The 25076-nt window shown below is 41.1% G+C and overlaps 1 protein-coding gene across 1 annotated transcript in view; it reads left to right on the top strand.

Moving 5' to 3' along the window:
- TNC (tenascin C) overlaps positions 1-25076 on the top strand; it is a 91330-nt gene that overhangs the window by 40978 nt on the left and 25276 nt on the right. The window contains exons 11-17 of the mRNA XM_058445736.1: positions 6004-6276; positions 6852-7124; positions 7732-8004; positions 10912-11184; positions 13488-13760; positions 21971-22243; positions 23811-24083. Of these exons, the coding sequence (XP_058301719.1) occupies positions 6004-6276; positions 6852-7124; positions 7732-8004; positions 10912-11184; positions 13488-13760; positions 21971-22243; positions 23811-24083 (1911 nt within the window). The remainder of the gene's footprint in view (positions 1-6003; positions 6277-6851; positions 7125-7731; positions 8005-10911; positions 11185-13487; positions 13761-21970; positions 22244-23810; positions 24084-25076) is intronic.

Below are 25076 nucleotides of genomic sequence, written 5' to 3'. Positions count from 1 at the left end.
TCAATAAAATACTATCACCATGCTCTGTGCTAAATTCTGGAGTTACTAGGGCAAAGAAGACGGGTATTTAATTCCAAGGAACTCACTGTGTAGCAAACAAACAGACACTGAGACAACATTCTGCTCACTACGATCGAGGGTACAGAGGGTGCAGCCAGTGCTAAGGAGACACTGGATCTAACTTCAGAGAATCAGGAAAGGCTTACAATGGGAAGATGCTTTTGGACAGAGACAAAAGAGGCAAACATAGATGAGTTAAATGGAATAGGTAAAGAAGTAGAAGTCCAGGCATCTGGCTTTGGTAAGCATATAGGAAGAAAGAAAACAGGAAAAGTGAGAGCTCTTGGGTGAAGGAGTCATGTAGCTATAAGTCCTGAAATGTTGCAGAGTTTTAGGTTCAACCATCAGAGGCAAGAACCTTCCAGCTCATATCACTGGATTCTTAATAGCAGAAGCCTGCCAGGCACCACATGTCTGTGGGGCTTATAGAAAAAAATGGAGAATCTGGCCCTGAAGAAATTTTCCCAGAGAATTCCAGGGTTTTAGTGATGGATTGGGCCATAATGCAAGCCTTTTCCTTGACGTGGCACTCCATCAAGGAAAAGTATGCATAACCTGGCCACCTATCACACCTCTCGCCCAAAGACCCAGCCATGGGTTATAGGGCCCTACAGAATCTGGCACGGCCGGCCCATCCTCTGACCTCAGTCCTGCCACTTATGCCCTTGCTCACTTCACCACGGCCTCTTGGGCCTTCGCACTGTTCCTTAAGCTTGCTGAACCTGCTCCCACCCTCGGGCCTTGGAGCATGCTGCTCCCACTCCCTGGATACCACCCTTCCCAGCACTTCACAGAGCATGCTCCCTTGTTTCACTCAGCAACTCAGGTATGACCCAGAACAGAGGGCTTCTCTGACCACCAGCCTAAAAAGGCACCTCCATCCTGATCTACCCCTTCAAGCAAGCTGCTCTAGGGTTCCTTGTGACACTTATCTGCCTTGATATTATGCAAGTATTGGTTTACTATAATATCTATGGCCTGCCTCCCCATCAGTGAGCAGAATGTAAGACTGACTCCGTTATCCACTGCTGCATCCCAGTGCCCTGAAGGCAGACAAGTATGTGGTATGAGCTTCCTGAATGTTTGGGGACCCTGCTTCTGATTCTTCCCTTCCACCTCTGCATTAACACCCCAATTCTTTCCTTAAGGCATAAGGGAAATCATTCCCTTGGAAAGTCTTCAGTTCAGCTTAATCTGGATAGAAAAGGAAGGAAGGGAGGAAAGAAGGAAAGAGGAAGGAAGGAAAGAAGGAAGGAAGGAAGGAAAAGGAGGAAAGAAGGAAGGAGGGAAGAATGAAAGGTACTGTGTCTGTTGGCATTTAAAAAAATTAGTGTGTACCAGACATCATTCCCTCTTCTCCTCTCCCATTCCCTCCCTTCCCTTTCCCTCTCCTCCACTCTATTCTCCTCCCCTCTCCTTCCTCCCTTCTCCCCTCTTCTCTCTTCTCTCCTCTCTTTCCCTTTTCTCTCTGCTTTTGCACTCCCATAAACCCAACTAAACACTGCTTAAGGTCAAAGCCATGAATTTGCTGCATGCTGTAAGAGACAGGAGGCAGGGGTGATAGGTAGAAACATAAAGCCAGCAAAGCATCTTTTCATAGCAACATAAGCCTTGATAGTGACAACCCAGTAGCTCTCAGGAATTTTGGAAGAAGAGAGGTGGAATGTTGTTTTTAGCCACAGCTACCAGTAATAGAGAACATTCTGCTCTGATTTGCTATTTTGATTTTCTCACAGACCAAACTGAAATGTATTCAAATATTTATTCACCCAGCAAATATTTATTTCATACCTACTGTGGGTCAGGCGATGCCGGTGTATAGAAGAGAAAGAAACAGCTTCTCTTCTCAAGAAATGGTACACGTTGCTATAAGAGAGAAAACCAAAACTCACGTTATAACTCTGTAGCTTATCTGTTTTACAGGGATTTGTGGGAGGCTGCAGGAGCACAGAGACAGGTACCCGTCACAGACCTAAGCAAAGGGAATGAAGAGCATTGGAGAAGGCTTTTTGGAAGAAGTGATGTTTGGTTGAGTTCTGAAAAAGAAAAGGGGCTGGGCAAGTGGAGAAAGAGTAATGACATTTCCAGCAGGGGGAATAGCATCTGAAAAACTGAAAGGCATGAGAAACTTTACCTTAGTGAACTGCAATCTATACAGTCCTGCTATATGATAGGGTGGGAAAACAGTAGGGTAGGAGGCTAGAGACATCATCGGGGCATCTGCAAAGAGGCTTGGTTCTTGGCAGTTAGTTACAAAGAAATCACTGAATGTTTTACGGCAGCCAAGGCTTCTCATTTCAATTGTCTTATCTCTGAGAGATGAAAGTAAAGCCACTGAAGATACCCTTTGGGGTTGTCAGGCTTGGATGTGACCATGCCCCTGCTGTGGGAGAATCACTCTTTCTCCCATAAGTGGACGCTGAAGTGAGTTCCTCATCAAGCCAGCACTTGGTAATCACTATCTAGAAGATGGTAACAATCTACAGATTTTTAAGTTGGCACTGTCAGAAATTCCTCCAGACCAGCTGCTCAACCCACCAGGAGCACAGCAATGGGTTTCAAAATTCTGATTTCCCAGGCCCACTGACATTGTTTAGAGGGTAGATTCCAGTGCACAGCTGTAAGAAAAGACAACAGCCTTTTCATAAAGAAATGCCAAGAAATTCAGTGTGGAATCTATAATGGAAACACTTGGCTTCTAGGGCAGTAAGTCCACAGTATGTCATTCGCAGTTGAAATGTGGAGCCAGCATTTATGTGAAGCCTCTTGGTCCTCACCTCAACTATTGTCCACTGTATTTTTTATTCATAATATTCCCCCTTCTTTCATAATTCTGACCCCCTCTCTCTTTAATTTAGCTACTGATTTTATTTGTGGAAGTTGTACCTTTTACTTATTTGGCTAGCATTTATTTGATAAAGGGATCTGGGTGGGGCACACATAGCATCCACAACTGACATGGCCACAGTACTGCCTCGCTGAGTTATAAACCAATGCTCTTTCTTGATTTGCCTACCAAAAAATGAAATCGTAGAGAAATAGCCAAAAGTGTTAGCGGAAGTACCAACACCGTCACTATTACTATACTGAACAACATGACATTATGTAAAAAAAAAAAATCACTCTATCGACTATATGAACAGATGAAACAGGATGTGGGGACCATTAGATGAAAGTATCAGTGGCATATTAAAAATCTGATTCGAAGAGATAAGATGATTCTCATTAGGAAGAGACATTTTCCTATGTGCATCTTTTCTCTCCATCCATCTCTTGCCACAGCTTAATGGGCAATCCACAATCTCATTCTCCCACCCCCAGTAAGGTAATTTTCCCAATATCTGTTGCAAGGGGGCATTTAAAATTTATTTCATAGAAAAAATACATTTTATGTAACAATTAGACATAAGGATTAAAAGATAGACACCCGCAGAAGAAAGACAGTAACTTAATTCACACGAAGGGGTATGTTGTCAATGACAGATTAGTTCCTGACAGGTGGATAGCAGAGGAACAAAAACAGGAAAGTGGGATAAGAAGGAGAGCTAAGAAGACATAGGATTGATTTAATTTTCACTTAGCTCTGTTTTTGTCCTATATCTCTTTCTGCATCAGGACTGCTGGAAGATTTGAGAAGGACATGCTCTTGAGTTTAGTTGTGCTTAAATCCCAATGTCAAGGGTATAATCACTATATCCGGGGGAACTGTTTCTGGCCTCACAAGGCCCAGCAGGATTAAAGGTAGTTGACACCTCCTTTCTCTTCCTAAACCTAGATACATCACTTGCAGTTTGGGGTCCTCCCTTTCTCATAAAGACCATGTTTAGGTGGTTAAGAACTGCTTTGGAGCCTCCAGTGTAAGCTTCAGGACATGAGTCGGGGTTAAAGAGGAGTCTGTATTCAAGATCAAGTATTGCAAACATTTTCTGTAAAGGACCAGATGGTAAATATTTTAGACTTTATAGGCCAGAGAGTTTCCATCACAATTATTCAACTGCACATTTTGTAACAAAAAAGCAGCCATCAACAATATATAAGTGAACAAGCATGGCTATGCTCCAATAAAACTTTATCTGTGGCACCAGAATTGGAATTTTATATGACTTGCATGCACCATGAAATAATATTCTTCTTTGGATTTATTTCCCGACCATGTAAAAAAGTAAAAAAAACTATTGTTAGCTTGCTGACTACCAAAATAAGCAGCTGGCCAGATGTGAGCCTCGGGTAAGAGTTTGCGGACCTCTGTTCTCGATCAAACAAAATTTGAAGGTGAAGGAGTATATGCTCTGACAATATGAAACAAGCAGGAAGAATGTTCCCCAGAACTTGGAAACGTCTGAGTTAAATCAACTCTAGAAAAGAAATGTTTTCTCCTCTGAAAGGGTATCCTCAATCAGATTCCAAGCTGAGATTTTCAAGTTAGTAGCCTGCTCTAATGGACACATAAGGCTCATTTGAAATTAGCAGCAATGTGAAGTATAAACAGAAAAAACAATTTGTTCTTTTAAATGATTTAAAGGCAATTTCTATTCTCTAGTTTACAGGATCCATTTCCAGAGAAATACTTTCCTTCCTAAACTATGCAAAGTCCACTTAAGCTCAGCCCTGGGCAAATTATCTCCCTTAAGTCAGGTTGAGACCAGTGAGTTTTTATGGAATTTCATGCATTCAGGAGATGAATGAAGAGGGTGCATTCAGTTTTACTTGAGCTTCATAAGATCTGCTTCTCCCAGGACCTCTTTCTTTTTTCTAATAAGGAACAGTTTTTCAAAGCCTTATCACCTTCCTTAGCTCAGCCTTAATACTGTGTCAGTGTGTCTCTGATCTTTACTAATATGATCTATGTAAATGATTTGAACGCTAGAAACTGACGAAATCCCAATATAAACTATACAACAGACCTCCCATAGGATATTGAGGCAGCACAAAAAAGAAGAGGCTTTTTTTTTTTTTTTTTTTGAGATGGAGTCTCACTCTGTCACCCAGGCTAGAGTGCAATGACTCAATCTTGGCTCACTGCAACCTCAACCTCCTGGGCTCAAGCGATTCTCCTAACTCAGCCTCCCAAGTAGCTGGGATTACAGGCTCATGCCACCACACCCAGCTAATTTGTGTATTTTTTGTTGACATGGGGTTTCGCCATGTTGTCCAGGCTGGTCTTGAACTGCTGACCTCACGTGATCTGCCCACCTCGGCTTCTCAAAAAAGAAGAGAATCTAAGAGGAGCCAATTGTCTCGAAATACAGAAGGTTGGACAGCTCAAACCAAGACCCCCAGAATAACCGAGGGCTACCCCATTATGATGCAAGACATGTTCCAAAATGAAAACTTAAGCTCAGAGCATCGCTAACATAGACATATAGTTTTCTAAATCCGCAGGACACTGATCAATAGGAAAATACCATTTCCAAGAGAAAAACCCAAATATACATGAAGGCAAAAGAAATTTTTTTTTTTTTTTTTTTAGACAGAATCTCACTCTATCCCCCAGACTGGAATGCAATGGTGACATCTTGGCTCACTGCAACCTCCACCTTCTGTGTTCAAGCGATTCTCCTGCCTCAGCCTCCTGAGTAGCTGGGATTACAGGTGCCCACCATCATGCCTGGCTAATTTTTGTATTTTTAGTAGAGACAGGGTTTCACCATGTTGGCCAGGCTGGTCTCGAACTCCTGACCTCAAATGATCCACCCACCTCGGCCTCCCAAAGTGCTGGGATTACAGGCGTGAGACACCGCGCCCGGCCACAAAAGAAATATGACATTGTTGTCCTGCTGGTGTTTTCATAGGGACAGCACCAGTAGGGGATGCGGTGAACAAAGAGTGGCACTCGGACTGCAATGGCCTATAGATGTGGCATTGGGCTTGCCATTCCCAGGTTCTCAGAAGCAAAACTTTCTGAGGAATAGTTTAACTGACCCCATCTCTGTCATTATTCAGAACAAGCCCCTGAGCTGGAAAACCTCACCGTGACTGAGGCTGGCTGGGATGGCCTCAGACTCAACTGGACCGCAGCTGACCAGGCCTATGAGCACTTTGTCATTCAGGTGCAGGAGGCCAACAAGGTGGAGGCAGCTCAGAACCTCACCGTGCCTGGCAGCCTCCGGGCTGTGGACATCCCGGGCCTCAAGGCTGCCACGCCGTATACAGTCTCCATCTATGGGGTGATCCAGGGCTATAGAACACCAGTGCTCTCTGCTGAGGCCTCCACAGGTATCTCTTTCCTTTCTATTTATAGCTTCTGTTTTTCCCAGCAGGAAACTTCCCGTGAATAATCAGACATGACTAGCTTTGTAATGGACTTGTTCTGCCAATACTTATGTCTAATTGTGACACCAGGGCCATCACGCTACAGAACCCCAAGGCAACTTCTAATACTTCACTCCACATGAATGACACCCTTGGGAGTTGTACAGAGCTCAACCTGCGGGACTAAACACACAGCTCCCGTGGAGAGGGCCTTTAGCTCCGTAAACAGCCTCCCTCCTGTTAAAGGACGTTAAGGCACTATATATGAAAGGGAAAGAAAATCACAAAATTCTCTCATCTACTGAGGGTTAAGGCAATTCTTTAAGGTTTAAAAAACAAACAAACAAAAACAAATATTTTCCTGCACTTCCCTCTCTTTGCTCCATTTCTAAAATTTAAAGAGTTGCATGATGCATGTTTATCTAAAGAAAGTCACATTTTTTTCAGTAATATTATTATTCAGCTTATTCTTGCATTAAAGATTCCCTGGATCTTGTTGTGTGATTTGATCACTAAACTAGTTCTTTGTCCTTCTCCAGGGGAAACTCCCAATTTGGGAGAGGTCGTGGTGGCCGAGGTGGGCTGGGATGCCCTCAAACTCAACTGGACTGCTCCGGAAGGGGCCTATGAGTACTTTTTCATTCAGGTGCAGGAAGCTGACACAGTAGACGCAGCCCAGAACCTCACAGTCCCAGGAGCACTGAGGTCCACGGACCTGCCTGGGCTCAAAGCAGCCACTCATTATACCATCACCATCCGCGGGGTCACTCAGGACTTCAGCACAACCCCTCTCTCTGTTGAAGTCTTGACAGGTATTCTAGACGAATTCACTAATTCACTTCCTCCCCTTTGTCTCTGCTAGGGAGGAATCAAAGCACTTTCTTGCTTTAAACTGGGATCAGCTCCTACCACATTGGGGAAATACCAGTGAATCATCTCTGCTTCTTCCTAAATGTCACATCCCTTATTTGGCTAAGTCCTAGTTGTAGCCCAGTTCCATGGAAAATTCCACCTACTCTTCCTTTAAAAAAGTGAGAGGTGACTTTTCTTTCAAAGTAAGTTTCAGTCACAATATCTAAAAAGTTGGAAAGCCCAACCTGTAAATGAAGAAAAAATAGCTCTGAGCTCATGAGCTCATTTTAAGAACACCGAAGGACTCCCCATAGCCCTTATTTGTATGTCAAGAATAGAAATTGTGAACAATTCCTAAAACTACTTTTCATTCCCAAAAGCTGAATAGAAAAACCCTGGCTTTAGTGCCAACAATTTGAGTGTGCTCAACACCTGCTGTAAATCATGCGTCTATAATCAACACTAACCAGACAACTCACCCCAACCTTAGCCAAAATGCCATCTCACCTGAATCCCAGAGTGCAATTGCCTTTTTAAGTAACTTAGCAACTCTGTGTCCTTATGCAGAGGAGGTTCCAGATATGGGAAACCTCACAGTGACCGAGGTTAGCTGGGATGCTCTCAGACTGAACTGGACCACGCCAGATGGAACCTATGACCAGTTTACCATTCAGGTCCAGGAGGCTGAGCAGGTGGAAGAGGCTCACAATCTCACCGTTCCTGGCAGCCTGCGTTCCGTGGAAATCTCAGGCCTCAGGGCTGGCACTCCTTACACAATCACCCTGCACAGCGAGGTCAGAGGCCACAGCACTCGACCCCTTGCTGTAGAGGTCATCACAGGTATATGACCCTCCTCCCAGACTGGAGACATGATAGGAGCCAGCATGTCATTGAAATAGAGAAAATTCCCCCGTGTGGCAGAATCCTACCTCAGTGTTGTTGACAGGCAGCATGAATCTCTAACTCAGGAAGGTCTGTGTTGGAATTCCACCTCACTAGCTAAATATTCTTGGGAATATATAGATATACATACACACACAAATATATACTTATACATATATATATATATAGTGTGTATATATATATATGTGTGTGTGTGTGTATATATAGGTATATACTTTTTTTTTTGAGTCAGGGTCTCATTCTTTTGCCCAGGCTAGAATGCAATGGTGTGACCATGGCTCACTGCAGCCTCGAACTCCTAGACTCAAGTGATTCTCCTGCCTCAGCCTCCACAGTAGCTGGAACCACAGGTGTGAGCCACCACACTCAGCTAAGTTTTTTGTATTTTTTGTAGAGATGGAGTTTCACCATGTTGCCCAGGCTGGTCTCAAACTCCTGGGCTCAAGCGAACTTCTCACCTTGGCCTCCCAAAGTGCTGGGATTACAGACATGAGCCAATGTGCCCTGCCTCTATTCTTGGGTATATTTCTTTATATCCCTGAGCCTCCTTTTTGTATCTTTAAATCAGCAATGACCCCTACTTCAGGAAACTTTCATGAGCAATAAATAAGCTAATGAATGTCAGTGCTTAGTAAAGTGCCCATCATGTAGTAAATATTGAATAGCAAATAGCTAAATTTATCATACAGCAACAGAGTCATGATTTTTAAAATAGCACAAACATTAGGGCTATGGCACAAAAATAAGATCAGAACTTTCTAGAAAAACCTTATTACTAGCCTCAGAGCCACCAACTAACACCCAACTGATAGGCAGATCTCTACATAATAACCTTTAGAAATGATGCAGTTAGCTTCTGCTGAAGCTACCTAAGACTCTCTCCTCAACAGATACAAAAAGCAGGGACATTTCCAAGAAAGGACAGCCACCTTTGACTTCAATGCTTTTCATTCAATTTGAAAAGGAAAAACAATTCCTCTCAATTTTCCACCAAAAATATGCTACTTCATCTGCTATAAAAAACTGTGCTGCACATGAGGTTTCTAGAAATAGCTTCAAAAAGAGCTATGGGAAAAAGGGCCAACTTTTTGGTAATAGGGTTTCTGTGCTGAGCCCTAAGCCCATGCCCCACTCTACATATGCTGCCTTTTCATAATGCAATCCAAATCACCCAATTCAAAAAAATTGTTTTCCTTGCTCTTATATAACAGATAAACTTGGTGGTTGCTAGAAACTACATAAAATTCCAAAAATAAGGGGGCCAGGTTATATTCCTGTGTTTCCTGGAATATCTGCAGATCAAACAAGAGCAAAAAGGGCCTTTGAGACAGGTGTGGCCTGTGTGCAAGATGCTCATGATCTTCCTCTGTAGTCCGCAAACTGTTGTTTTTAGCAGTACAACACCTTTTGCAAATGAAATCTTCCAAGGAACCCTACTATTTGACAGATAAGTGAACAGCTGTTCTTGGTGAGCCTGGAAGTAAGAGGGGGACACCTCCACCCATGTTCTCAACACAGTTCTTCTAGAAAAGCCCCAGATCTATGTGGAACACAGTTTGAAAATAAATAACCCCTCTTAAAATCAAGAGGTTGCTCAGAGGTTGCTCAGACTCTCACAGTGCATTGAATCCTTGGATACCCAAGAACAAGTACCTATATCTTTCACCTTTTTTTGGTTGAAATCCCTGCAGATATTCTCCTCCCTAACTTCTAACCCATGGCCACTTCAGCCTTCAAAACAGTGGCTGAGAGATTGCATTTAACCCTCAGAAGCATCCCACAAAGCAATGGGTTTTTCCATATCCTAAATCCAAACTTTCTAAATCACCAATAACAACTACGTTAAATTTCCTTTCTACATTGTAGAAGCACTAATAGTGGGTTCTGTTCTGCACCATTTACTGAGAAAAATCTCCTCTCTTTTAATTAAAAGTAGGCACACTCATTTCACACAAACAGCTTTGCTCTGTGATACAGCCATTCTTCATTTAGACATAAAAAGTACGAGCAGAAAAAGGTGGAAGAAGAAACGAGCTGAGAACCCAGTACGCAACTTTTGATCCCTGAAAGCTGATAAAAGACCAAAGAAAAAACATCATACTTATTCACACCTGAGACAGCATAACACTTTATCAACCCAGGCAAGTAGCCAGTGGCTAGTGATGAGATAATCTTTCTAATTATAAATAATGAAATAAAGCAGGGATTTCTCCCTGACATGAGTAAGAAATTCCAAGGGAAAACACTCGAACAATGACTTATTTATTAAGCTGACACTTATCGGGCACTCGCCATGTATCAGGTATAATACTAAGAAGTTGATAAATATTACCATTTAATCATCACGCAATCCCATGAAACAGTACCATCAGCTCCATTTAAAGGTAAAGAGAGGGTGGCTCAGAGAGAAGCTGAGTGACATGCCCAAGATTATGCAGCTAGCAAATGCTAGTATTGGGATTCTAATCAAGGACTACTTGCCTCCAAAGTCTGCACTTGTAACCATTGCCATGTCTCTTACCCTAACCCACAATCCTACCTTTCCATGTGAATTTCAGCTGCTGGCAATGCATGCTCCCGGTGGGTTGTGCATTGGTGCAGATGTCTTTGCCATCTCAAGGACAAACCATGCAGATATTCCCCTTTCTGGCCATTTTCAACTCCTGAAGACAGCTGTGGCCAGAGAACCACAGTTCAAATTGCCAATGCTCAGAGACCAAGAATTTAAAAAAAAAAAAAAATTATCTTTCCCCTTTCTCTCTTTCCAAGAGTTGGGCTGTGGGATATTTGGTTTCCTCATTTTTGGTTTACAGAACTGACAAATACTTTTCTATCCTTCTTCAGAGGAGCTCCCACAGCTGGGAGATTTAGCCCTGTCTCAGGTTGGCTGGGATGGCCTCAGACTCGACTGGACCGCAGCTGACAATGCCTATGAGCACTTTGTCATTCAGGTGCAGGAGGTCAACAAAGTGGAGGCAGCCCAGAACCTCACGGTGCATGGCAGCCTCAGGGCTATGGACATCCCGGGCCTCGAGGCTGCCACGCCTTACAGAGTCTCCATCTATGGGGTGATCCGGGGCTATAGAACACCAGTACTCTCTGCTGAGGCCTCCACAGGTACTTCCTCTCCCTGTCAATGCATTCTCCCCAAGGTTCTTTGCTTCCTTCTCAAGAGATCATGCGCAGAGTCAGCATCTCGCCATAACTGAATCCTTTTCATATGCCTTTCAGTGGCCAGCTGTGCATGCTCAGAGACCTCCCTGTGGGCTGTGCCTTTGTCCCCATGCCTTTGCCCTGTGGATGGTGAATGATACAGGTGTTGCCCTTTCTGTTCTCCAGCTCCCCCAGCCTTTCATACTTTACCTGGCTGCTTCTACATCTTTTTTGAATGATGAATTTTTGTTTCAGGAATCAGCCTGATTGTTTTAATTCACTTCTCCAGTGCTTGGATATAACTAAAAGCCTCCCTCCCTATATATGAGTTCTGGTGGAACACAGATTATTTACTTTAGAGAGTCTTTTGCTAGTCGGAAATGGTGCTTTTTTATCTCTAAATCCCTCAAGGATATGGGTACTGTGGTTCTTGCATTTAAGAAATGTTTCTTTAAAATGCACCCAGTATAATAAGAGAACTGAATTACCCTCCTCCGGGCAATTCTCTCAGATACTGAGTCATTGTTAGAACATCAAATTAGCAAATAGCTAGACCAGAAGGAAAAAAAAAGAAATTACACAATTATGACTGGAGACTGTACCAAAGAGAAAGCCATTCATTAGCACAAGTACACACAGCAGCTTTTGGAACAAGGAATGTCCTGGGCTATGAATGTCAAAGAACTGATACCCTTTTTGCTCTTTTAATCAAGAGTTTCTCTCTGGAGTGTTGGCCTTTGGATGGTAAACTCCCAGCCCCAGACCCAGGAGGGTGCATTATAGTTTACTCGTCACTCTACCGCTGTTATAAGGCTTCAGTGTTTCCCAGGAGCCTGCTAAAGTCAGCAGCCTTCCTCTGACACAGTTTTCCATTGCTCATCTTTATTATGTGCCTCCATGGGTTTGAAGGTCGGTAGAGACTATTGCTTCATTTTGCATATGACTGCCCCCCTTTTTAAATAATTATTGCAACTAAACTTTAATGCATACCTGTACATCCCAGTTGAATCTAGCAAGAGCATAGCTCTGCATTTTAACCTCAGTCATTTCACTAATTTTCACTGAGATAAACATAAAGCACAGGCAACCACTGCCAGGACAGTGACCCTGAAATGCCTAGAATTTGCAGCCGAGGCTACTCTGAAGGCACCCGGACCTCTTTTTTCTGAGACCCATAAACCATCCCTTCCCAGAAGGCAAAGTAATCACCCACCACTTCTGATCTTTTCTGCAGATCTTGTGGCTTGGGTATCCTCAGGATTTTTATGTGTGTGTGTTTTTCTTCTTAACAATAGCAACATTCTTGCCACTGATGAATTGGCCTATGGGCAGGAAGGTCCATAATCCCACCTGATCTGTATCGCAACAAATCTATTAGAAGGATCTCAGAGACCAGGAGCCTTCTTTCTTGCTAAAGAGACAGTACTAGCTTTTCAAACCCTGCTCCTACCTGCCCTCTGCATGTTTTATTCTTATGGCTGGGGAAAGCACTGGCAGGACCATCTTCAAGACAAAATGTTATTTCTTCGCTGAAAGGGATGGCCTAAACTGCCTTGCCTTGGCTTAGCCCTCTTGGTTGGCAATGCAATACTAGCCTTTCTGGCCCGCATAGCAGCAGTTAAAAGAGGACAAGCTATTTTAACAGAATATGAGAATGGCTGGCTGGTCCTTGTCTAAACTATGAAAAAAATACCAAGAATTACACTGAGAAATTGGTAATTACCATTAAGTCACAAAATCAGAAACCTCAAGTTACCACCTTGGGAGGGTAATGGCATCAGAATTATTTAGCCCTCATTTGAATAGATGGGAGCTCCTTCAAAGCAAAGAATGGCTGTGGGAGGCATCCAAATAATCTTGGTTTCCTTAATGCAATTCAAGAGACTGGAAGTTGCCAGGGCTCATATCTTTTGACCAGTGGCCAGCAACCCTGAGGTAGGGCTCCCAGAGGCGTGTGTGGTTAAGATGCAACAGTTCCTGATAAGATCACTCAGCACATCTTCTTGGCCAGGGCCTGAATATATGTGGCAACTGCACATAGAGAAATCTAATTGCCATACCTTCCTTTTTCTAATTTTTCTTTTAACAAAACTGCTTTTTCTCTCCCTTTGGCACTAATTGGTAACATTGCTTCCTTCCATCATAGCCCTGAACTATCAGATCTCTCTACCCAGCAATGGTTCCATTAACAACCTCAATCTTAAAACACAGCCAAATAATTAACTCAAATTTATTTGTTTCTTCTCCCCCACCCCTTCCTTTTACAGCCAAAGAACCTGAAATTGGAAACTTAAATGTTTCTGACATAACTCCAGAGAGCTTCAATCTCTCCTGGACAGCCACTGATGGGATCTTCGAGACCTTTACCATTGAAATTATTGATTCCAATAGGTTGCTGGAGACTGTGGAATATAATATCTCTGGTGCTGAACGAACTGCCCATATCTCAGGGCTACCCCCTAGTACTGATTTTATTGTCTACCTCTCTGGACTTGCTCCCAGCATCCGGATCAAAACCATCAGTACCACAGCCACGACAGGTACATGTGCATTCTCCCATTTCTAACACACTCTCTCCACAGTCTTCTTTGCAGGGTGAAGCCTCTCCTTCTCCTCGCCCATTGATGTACAAGCCACAGGGCACTAACTCTTCCATGGTGCTAGGCTGGAGTGCTGTTTAATATAACTCTTTTCCAACAGCAGCCCACATAATGGATTGCCATAAAGCCATGTGCCTGATTTATCACTGACCAGGACGTTTACAGCATAAAATGTAGTTCAGTCTAGTTTGCCATATGGAATCTAGAGAAAAGAATTCTAACCTCTCATAACTAAAAAGCTATATAACAAGAGTTGTTCTTGACTTTGGAAGATGTCTACCTCAGTCAAAGAGGTCTTATAAATTTTATTTTGTATTATCTTAGTGTCTTTGTCTTCCTAGTCTCTTGGACCTTGCAATACCCAAATATCCCAGTGATTTAATAATCATGTTGATGGTGTTGGGTATTTTTTTTCCAACTGGGAAAGTAAAGAGAAACAGCAAAGATTACTTTTCAGATGAGTGCAGCAGGCAGCCATGCCATTCAGACCACCCCAGTTCCAACACCACCTCTAGAAGACCAGACCATGTTGTCTTGCCCTCAGAATAGTGAATGATAAATGGCAAAAATAAAAGTAGAATAGTTGTGTTCAAACAAGGGACTTAGTTTAAAAAACAAAAGAATAAACTGCTCTCACTTTAAATTTGTGGTGTCTGTGAGATGTGCACTAAGTCAGATGCTCTTTGCCATGCAGTAAAAGAGAACCTTATGTGAATTTAGAAAGGGGAGTCCCATACATTCAAAATAGCATTCTTAGCACAATTTAGACAGTGCCTTCTCTTGAGAGGTGAATGAAGAAATCACAAACTAGAAAAAAATAAACAATATCTACAGAACAAATAAGATAATTTTTCCTTATAGTTTACAAAAAGGGGACTCACAGTCTGGGAAATCCAAGAAAAGGGTTGACATTGTAGCATCAAAATTGCCTGTCATTTAGGTCACCCATGGTTGAGAGAGGGTCTGTCCTCATTCTACATGAGGCTACAAATTGTCATCAGGGTGATCCACAGATAAGGCAGAGAGCCAACATTATCCAGTTCCTATCTCAGCCAAGTTCAAGTATAAAAAAACTTAGAGGACAAAATTAGGCAAACATATATGTTTGTTTCTCATGGCTCAAACTGATTTTCAACAAGGGACAAATTATTTTACCATTAACAAAGGGTAAAGTCTAAAACTTTATGGATTTAGTCTTATGTGTTTTGATTTTGACTCTATAATGGTGTTTTAAATTGACACACTTTCTTTTTTTTTTTCTCTTGCTTTAGTAGCTGAACCTCTTCTTAGCCACCTCACTGTCTCAAACATAACCTGGGGCAGTGTGTCCATCTCGTGGGAAGCTCAGGAGTCTGCCTTTGATAGCTTTCTTATAGAAGTTAGTAATTCCCATCACCCCCAGGAGACCATGGTGCTCTCTGTGCCTGGGGTGTCTCGCAGCTCTGTCATCACCAACCTCAAAGCTTCTTCTAATTACACTGCCCACCTTCATGGGCTGATTGGCGGGCAGCGTGCTCAGACCCTGATGGTCCAAGCAACCACAGGTATTTCCTATTATGGCTTCTTCACTCTTCATTGAATTTCCTCTGAATAGCTTTCCAAAAATCACCCGCTACCCACTTTTCACCCTCCTAGTTGTTCCCAATCCTTCTCAAATTTGATAGAGCCATCCAAATCAAAGCTTTAAAGCTTTAAAATAACTCTCACCCCAAATTAAAGAATTTCAATGTCAAACCTCTTTTTCCTAAATATCCATTCACATCTGGAGTTGTTCTGTTTGTATGAAGTTAACCTGACTTGCTTTGGTTGAATTTCTAAACCATCCTTTCATCTGATCTTGAATAATCTTTTTCAATACCATCCATTATCATCTGCCTGTGGTCGTTCTAATCAAAGTTTGCCTATGTCATGTTCAAAGAGGTATGTGCATGCCATTTCTGGTGCCTTGGTCAGAAAGATCTGCACTCTCTTTCTCTCTAGCAGGATTTTTAAAAAAAAAAAGGGGTGCTCTGAGCATGCTGAGAATAGACTGAATCACAACCCAAGAACTGCATGAGAGGACTCAGTGGTCTTGGCTTGTTCTTGAGATTTTTGAATGAAGACTACTATTTTTTGACATGTACTTTGTCAAGCATGTTTTGTCACCCACTGATAGCTGTCACAAAGTCTCAGGCTCTTCTTTCAAGCCATCATCTTGTCCAAATCTTGGTGCATGTGGTGAATATTCAGAGTATTAACTTTTGAAAATGTTTCTTTTTCCTGGAAGCAGCTAGCATGTCAATGAGTCATTTCAGAAGGTTGAAAGTGGTGGGAGAAAAATGCCCCTCATTTTGCATGGAACACTGACCGTATCCTAACTACCGCTATCTTTCTCTGTTTTTTCTTGCATCTCATTTCTCAGCTTGGTTGCACCCTTTGAGAGACAGCTGGAGGTAAAGCTGACCTCAAGAACCTGAGTCTTATTCTGCATGGTGAATCTGTTAGCACTGGCAGTCTGTCGGGTAGCATGAGAAGAATTCCAGCATGCATCCTTAATTTGGGAGATTGTTTCTACAGCAAAATATAGGGAAATAACAGAGTTCCGCTTGAAACATTTTAATCTTTTGTGTGGTTAAGGGAATTTGTCAAGGCTATAGCTGAAAATGATTGCATTATTACCTTCTGAAACTAATTGATAAGGAGGAAATCCCATGTCAATGCTAATGGCTATATTCTGCTTCTGAACCAAATCCTTTTTGATCTTAGAGATTTTATGACGTCGAGTTATGCTGTACGATTGTGCAGTTAAAGTTTATCCAAATGAGCCCCTTCTTTCCTCCAAATTTTGGAGCTGAAGCAAAATAACTCCCAAGTCATTGGGAGAAACATTGTGCCTCTTCCCAACTCTAAATCCTGATCTTAATATCTGAATCCTCCAGTACTGTTGCCTCTCTCTAAAATACAATCTGGGCCGCACCTTACTTTAAAATTAGTTTTATTTGATAAATGAGCATTTAGGAGGCCAGCCCCATAAACATCTAGCCATATAGGTCCCTCAACATTAAATGAGTTGCTCTCAAAACTGAATGTCTAGATTTTAACAGAAAAGAGATATTTAACCTCAGAGAAACCATCTATCTGTCCAAATTATCCAATAAGTGAGTTTCCTAAGCAGAAAATTCAATGCCTAACTTCAAGTTTTTCTTTCACCTTTGCATTCACCGGGAATTTTTAATGGAAGCCATCTTCACATTTATGGTATTAAATGGTGAAATATAGATTTTCCTACAGTGCATATTAAGTACTGTAAAAATTTCTCTTGTATGGATATTAGCCTTTAATTCGTGCAACCAATAGATACTAAAAAATAATACTAAATAAGGAAACTCCAAAGAAGCATTTTCTAAAGCATGTTCAATGGAACACCAGCTCCTTGAGATGTTCAAAGGATATTTCTCAGATAGGGTATGCATTGATCAATAAGTTTATGAAATTATGGGCTAAACAAAATTAAATAGGTTTATTGACAGAATCAGCCTGTCAGAGCCTTTAAAATGCAAACCCACCTCGTGAATCTCTATGATAAGACATAATATTCAGTGCTTACCATGCATACTTAATCATAAAGCTGTCTTTTCTTGGTACATCTTACAGGGCTTGTGTCCCCATTACAAACTTTAGAAAATGTAGCCTTAATACCCTTTACATTATTCCAATCTACCACTCTAATGGCTTGTCTACTCTTCTTCATACATGACTAGCAAATGGTGGTGTCTATGCTTTAAAAGAACACAGATCTAAAAAATAAAAATAAAAATGAAGAACACAAATCTACACCTGCAGAGAAAGAAATATATTTTCTATCATCATATTCAATGCAGGTGTAGACACAGCCTAACACACTGTCTCTTCTGCATGTATTTGGAGACATCAATGCTTTCATGTTCTATGGCTACATTCTGGAAAAATCCACTGCTTCCTCTAATAATGTCTCTCTCTCTCTCTCTCTCTGCCCGTGTTCCTTCTTTAGAACCAGAGCCACAGTTGGGCATGCTAATCCTTAGCAATATTACTCCAAACAGTTTCAACATGTCATGGACCACTCAAGCTGGGCTTTTTGCAAAGATTGTTATCAATGTGAGTGACACTCACTCACTGCATGAGTCCCAGCAATTCACAGTCTCAGGAGATGCAAAGCAAGCTCACATCACAGGCTTGGTGGAGAACACTGGCTATGACGTCAGTGTGGCAGGGACCACCTTGGCTGGGGATCCCACCAGACCTCTCACTGCCTTTGTCGTTACAGGTACTCAATCAGAGGTTCTCGCTTGTCTAACACAGAGAGAAAAGGAGATAAGTCATCTTAAAGGAAAATACGACAAAAATACAATCTTCACTCCAAATGTATACTCTCTTATTTTTAATTGACAAATAGTAATTGTATATATTTATGGAGAATAGTGTGTTGTTTTGATATACATATACATTGTGGATTGATTGAATCAACCTAATTAACATATCAATCACCTCACCTACTTATGTATTTATTTATTTATTGTGCTGTGAGAACATTTAAAATCTACTGTTTTAGGAATTTTGAAGTATTCAATATGTTATTATTAACTATGGCCAGTCACCATGGTGTGCAGTAGATCGCTAAAACTTATTCCTTCTGTCTAACTGAACTTTGTACTCCTTGACCAACATCTCCCCTTTCTTCATCTCCCCAGCCCCAGTCACTGGTAACCACCATTCTTCTCTGTGCTTCTATGTGTTCAGCTTTCTTAGATTACACATATGAGATCATGCAGTATTTGTCTTTCTGTGCCTGGATTATTTCACTCTGTACAATGTCTTCTGGGTTCATCTATGTTGTTGAAAATGACAGAATTTTCCTCTTTTTTAAGGCTATAAAGTATTCCATTATATATATGTGTATATATATATATGTATATATACACATATGGAATGTATATATATATAAATATGATCTATCTATCTATCTATATGCCACATTTTCTTTATCCATTCATCCATTGACAGACACAGGTTACAATACATTACTCATGATAGCCAAGATAATACATGTAAACTTCTAAGTAAAGAGAAAGCATATACTATTATAAAGGAGAGGACTTTCACAGCTGCTCTTAGGAAGTGGAGACAACGTTCTCAAGAGTTGTATAAAGCTTTTAGGGTTTTCTGTGCCCAGTTTTATTGGCTGTTTTATCCACAGTTTTGAGATTCTGCCTAAAAAGTGACTCCTAAGTTAGTAAAGGCCTAAGATAGAAATTCTGTTCATAAATCATGCTAGGTAAGGCAGTTCATATATGTGCCCCAAAAGTATAACCATCTTTTTCTTTAAAAAATAATTATTCTTAAAACTGACAATACAATAGATTGATGAATGTTCAACCTCAGATGGCAGGTAAATTTCTAGTTTAATTAAGCCCTACCCATTCATTCAACTTGACTTCTCGCACATTTGCCAATGTTCAATTTGGCAAATGCTGCCAAATGGTGGCAGCAAAAACTTCAATGGCAAAGGCTGCACATGGTGTCAGTTTACTAAATTCTAGCCCAAAAAGCCTCAGAAAGTATTTAGAAGTCTCTTCCTTTTCATTAGTGATAATTTTCAGAAGACGGACTTTGCCATCTGATTTTCACATTAAACCAGGTCTCTCCCAGGGTCTAAATTGCCATCACTAAGACATGTCAACTAGTACAATTAAATATTTAATTATAGGCAGCATAGTGTCCTGGAAGAGTGAGGCTTTTGAGATCAAGCTTGCGTGGTTTCTAAACCTCTCCCACAGCTTTTTAGCTACATAATTTTAGCAAGTTCTTCACTTGTTTGAACCCTAATTTCCTTATGCATGGAGAGAGGATACCACAGGAACTTCTGGGAGCCTTGTCTCAGAGATTAAATAGAGTTGATGAAATTTAACTGCCTAGCATCCAGTAGGAATTTTATAGATGCTAAGTTCTTTCTGCTGTCTCCCAACATTATTAGGAAAGTGGCTTTCTTAAAAATAACCAATAAGCCTAGATAGAACAACAGACCTATGCAATCATGAACTCCCTCTCCTTTTTAAGAGAACTTTGGATGTGTTTTAATGTAAGATTAAAAAGTGATTATTTTTTCCTATCCAGTTACCTAATGTGAATTAAATCATTCAGATGAGTCTTCAAATGCAGAACATGGTAATATCTTAAGGGACTGAGACAAGGAGGAACGAGATGAGTTTCTCACTCCTCAGGAGGGGAGAAATGGCCACAGATCCCATCAGGCCATTGCTTGTAGCAGCTTGCAGGACCTCCCACATAACAGAAGAAAAGGAAGCTGAGAGAGCCAGTCTTGGGAATCCTAGATCCAGTTACAGCATTGTCTCAGCTAATCCATGATGTGAAAAGATTGCGTTTTAAAAGAAGCATATTAAAAAAGAAAAAAAAAAAAACAAAACAGGAGGGACTCTTAAATAACAAGCCCTTGATCGCCTAATTAGCCTGAATGCCCTCACTTTCGTTGGAATTCACTGCTTTGATGGTGTGGAGGTGCAAAGAGGCCAGCTATCAAAGAGAGATGCCACTTATCTAAACAAAATCCAGGAACAGAATTTGAGACCCTTGTCTCTCAGACGAAGACTCTTTGCACAGTATAAGAGATTTCATCTTCGCTTTTGATACAATTATGATTCTTGGGAAATCTTTACAAGAAAAAAAATGCCTCAGAATAAACACCAAGTGTTTCAAGATAACTACAGGAAGTCCAAGCCACAGCAAAATTTAAATCTTTATTTACAAAATGAAGGTATTCATTCCCTTACTCATTCAGTCACCAAACACTTCTTTTTAAAACATTTTTCTTTATGTCTCATGGATTAGACCCTAGGCATTAGTGAATTAATGCAAGAGCATTTATCTCTTTGAAAGTTTCCATTTAGCTGTAATGGAAAAGAAGTGTCTAAACTAGATGCAGCTAATTTGAAATTCCTGTCTCTTTTTTTTCTTCTGATTTAAAAAAAAAATGCATTTACCAGTACTGTCAGAAAAAAAAAAAGAAAAGAAAAAACACCTAGAAAAGAGACGCTGAACCTTCTCCACTAATCCTCCTTATCCCTCAGGATTGCCATCACTGATTGCGGTTGGCTTTGGGTATGGAAAGAACATAGAACTTGGAGTCAGAAGACCTGGTTGTATCTCAGCTTAGGCACCTAGCAGATGTATGACCTAGGATAAGTCATTAGCCTCTCTGGTTTTTTTAGATGTGATCAGGGTTGGAAGGCAGGTAGCAATATCTACCTTACTGTATCATTTTGAAGATTAACTAGGATAACAATGTGAAGCTTTGTCAGTTGGAAAGTATCAATGGAAACTTAGACAACATAAGCTCACTCCTTTTGGATATCCCAATGTGTGAAAAGGCCCTTTAGCACCTGAGAAATCAGAATGCCTGGGACATACATGTTTGGTGAACGAATGAAGGAAGGAGAGATGATGACAGAATTTACTAAGACCTTGTGTTCTTGTTTTCTAACTTTATCTGGGAAAATAAACAGCAAACGATTTAGCAAATCTTCTAATTTCTTAGTGGGTTATAACCATGAGCTATTAATTTTGACACAAAAAAAACCTTACCTCCTCACTTTATTTCAGCTTGTGAGGATATGTCACTAATTGACTTCATTAATTTGATTCAAACTGTGCACTAGAAGTGGGATAGAAACACATGAAGTATACCGGAAAGAAATTATACTTGAAAAAAAAAAAGAGCTGAAGGCAGTGGGAAGTAGACAAAGGGATCCAAACTCAACAAAATGCATCCTATTTGTATAGAGAACTACATGGCCTTTGGAGTCAAACCTGACTAAAATCTTCGTTCTATCTCTTCTTACAAGCTTGTAACTTTAGCCAAGTCAATCAACTTCTTTGAAACTCAGTTTGCTCACATGTAAAATGAGAATAATACCTACCTCATGGGCTATTAAGAGAATTGCACAAGATAACACTATCTGGCACCCAGTAAGTTCTTACTGAATTTTCATTTTCTAAGCATATAACACAAATTGAATGATGGACTTGGGTATCTATTGGTGTTCTTGGAAACGTGTGCTATCCTGACAGAGTCAGTGCTGCTAACCTGAGTTATTTTCACTCCTCCCTTCTTTCAGAGGCCCTGCCCCTTCTGGAAAACCTAACCATTTCCGACATTAATCCCTACGGGTTCACAGTTTCCTGGATGGCATCGGAGAATGCCTTTGACAGCTTTCTAGTAACGGTGGTGGATTCTGGGAAGCTGCTGGACCCCCAGGAATTCACACTTTCAGGAACCCAGAGGAAGCTGGAGCTTAGAGGCCTCATAACTGGCATTGGCTATGAGGTTATGGTCTCTGGCTTCACCCAAGGGCACCAAACCAAGCCCTTGAGGGCTGAGATTGTTACAGGTATTTCAAATCAAGTGAGCCATTTGTTCCTCTTCCTGGTCCCCTTCTGTGTAATCTGTCTACCGGATCGCCATGACTTTAACATCTTTGTTCACATTCCGTACTTAATCCATAAATGTGGTCTACTGTTTCACCTTCTCCCCACACTCCCTCTTGTCACATGTACCTAATGAATACTCCCCACTCCCACCCCAGAAATGAGAAGGTCGAAATATTTCTGCTTTGTATTCAAAATCCTTTAGACCTTGTCTTGTCCATAGCTCTTGTGTGCTTACCTCATATCGTCTTCCCTTGTGATCAACCTGGCTGGTCCCCAGCTACATTTCAGCCTTCTCAAAAGAAATATACCAATGAGTATATTTCCAAAACGTATTTAAAGCCTTTGCTATCTCAAAACCTCAACCATGATCTTAACAAACTTACCCAGTGGGCTCGTCATTGGAAAACCAAATGTGAACTTATTTTATCAGTAATCACTAATATCAGAGAGACTCTGCAACATGGACTAAATCCATAATTTTCTCAGGACTAATGATTCCTACAGAAATTAACAACTGAATAGTCAAACATCTGTGTTTCCCAAAGTCTTTCTAGAGATTACTAGCTCCATAGAATGTTCAAAGGTCCTACTCGGTGAGGAAATTCCATGTTCAAATAAGTTTGGAAAGACTGAGTTAAACAAGTTAAAGAGGATCTTTAACTGCAAGGCTTTTCAGAACACCCTAACATGCACTATCTCCAAGAAGTACTTATCCAGGCAGTATTTTACAAACTTATTTGACAAAGGATAGTTTTTAAGGAAGAGGATCAAACAGGAATAGTTTGCTCTGAGCACACTTTGGGAAACTCAGCTCTAAATCTACATTGAGTTTTGTCTAGTTAAGGCAATACAAGATGAAACCCTGGGTCCACAGTATGTAGCACAAAAGTTTCCAACCTCAGTTCTACCATCTGAACATTTACGTAATAGTTAATAAAATAACAAGAAAGAATGCAAAAAAAAAAAAAAGTCAAGGGTAGGAGCCTTCTTTAGTGAAACAGCACTAAGAACAAAGCAAAAAGACCATAACATTTCAAAAGCCATTTTGGGCAGGCTCAAGGGGAATGTAATCAGCAGTATCATCATGAGCAGCTCTACAGATCATTAATGCTGGTTTATTTGTCTTTTCAAAAAGAAAAGAAAAAGGTCTTGCAGGGGATGGGCACTCAGCCACTGGAAGACAGAGAACAAATGTAAACAAGTTACTGGCTTTGAACTTATTTAATAATATGTAGGAGGGGCCAATGCTGAGTCCAGATGTGGATTTACAGAATTGCTTTTAGACAAAACTCACATATGCAAACATATGCTTGACTTGTATTGAATGTGTCTACTCCATCTTTCCCCTCTCCTGACTCTACTGGACTTGTTAATGTTGAATGATTTTATTTTTGGTATCTCAGGACACTTCTATCTCTGAAAGCCGGGGCATCACTACATATTGATACCCCCACTGGAGAGAAGATTGCACGGACCGGTAAATGATGTTGTCTTTCCTCCTTCTCCCACCATTTTCTCTCCCTCTAGAAGCCGAACCAGAAGTTGACAACCTTCTGGTTTCAGATGCCACCCCAGACGGTTTCCGTCTGTCCTGGACAGCTGATGAAGGGGTCTTCGACGATTTTGTTCTCAAAATCAGAGATACCAAAAAGCAGTCTGAGCCACTGGAAATAACCCTACTTGCCCCCGAACGTACCAGGGACATAACAGGTCTCAGAGAGGCTACTGAATACGAAATTGAACTCTATGGAATAAGCAAAGGAAGGCGATCCCAGCCAGTCAGTGCTATAGCAACAACAGGTACTGTAAATAAACAGGAGAGAACAGAGAAAAGTCATGACTCAGAAGTCTTCTTCTCACAGGGCTGAGTAATCACAGGAGCTTTGGATGCAGGCAGGCTGGTGCTCTGATCCTGGCTCTTTCAATTATAGATTGTGTTACCTTGGACAATTTGGCTAAGTCCTTATGCAAAAAAAGTATGATGCCATTTACTTAATAGGGTTGTGAGGATTAAATGAGATGATTCATGTAAAGTCCATAGCGGAAGGCCTGGTACGTAGCAAGGGCCCAGCAAGTGAGAGCTATTCACATTGCCATTACTGCATCATCATAGTTACAGTTATCATCTTTTTTTTTTTTACGTTCCAAAGATTCTTCCTTCTATCTATTATCTCATCATATTTTATCCAGAGATACACCTCCTTGTTCTTTGGCCAAACGTTCAAGCTATATCAAGCAGGGAGATAATGGAGAAGCAGCACCTCTATCTATAAACATTAATATTTATAAAATGCTACATGTGAATAATCAGTATGGTGATCAGCAAGGATAAAGGAGAAAGCTGGCAAGATTAACATGCTACTGTTTATGAAGCTCTCTAACTTTGATACTCACAACAACTCTGAAAGGCACCTAGAGTGTCCTTGGAGTTTAATCACCTTTTTCCATAGGAGCTGTTTCAAGGAGAAAAAAAAAGATGGTTAATAATATGACTCTTAGGCCCAGAGTGATGGCTCACACCTGTAATCCCAGCATTTTAAGAGGCTGAGACAGGAGGATCACTTGAGTCCAGGAGTGTGAGACCAGCCTAGGCAACATAGTAAGACCCTACCTATACAAAAAAAAAAAATCAAAAACTTAGCCAGGCGTGGTGCCTCATGCCTGTAGTACCAGCTACTTTGCAGGCTGAGGCAGGAAGATCTCTTGAGCCCAGGAGGTTAAGGCTGTAGTGAGCCGTGTTCGTGCCACTGCGTTCCCACCTGGACGACAGAGCAAGACCCTGTCTCAAATAAT

The sequence above is a fragment of the Hylobates moloch genome, unplaced genomic scaffold (assembly GCF_009828535.3).
Source record: "Hylobates moloch isolate HMO894 unplaced genomic scaffold, HMol_V3 SCAFFOLD_10, whole genome shotgun sequence".
NCBI classification, from domain to species: Eukaryota; Metazoa; Chordata; class Mammalia; order Primates; family Hylobatidae; genus Hylobates; species Hylobates moloch.
Note: the sequence above shows the minus strand (reverse complement) of the source record. Positions and strands in the feature narration are given on the sequence as shown.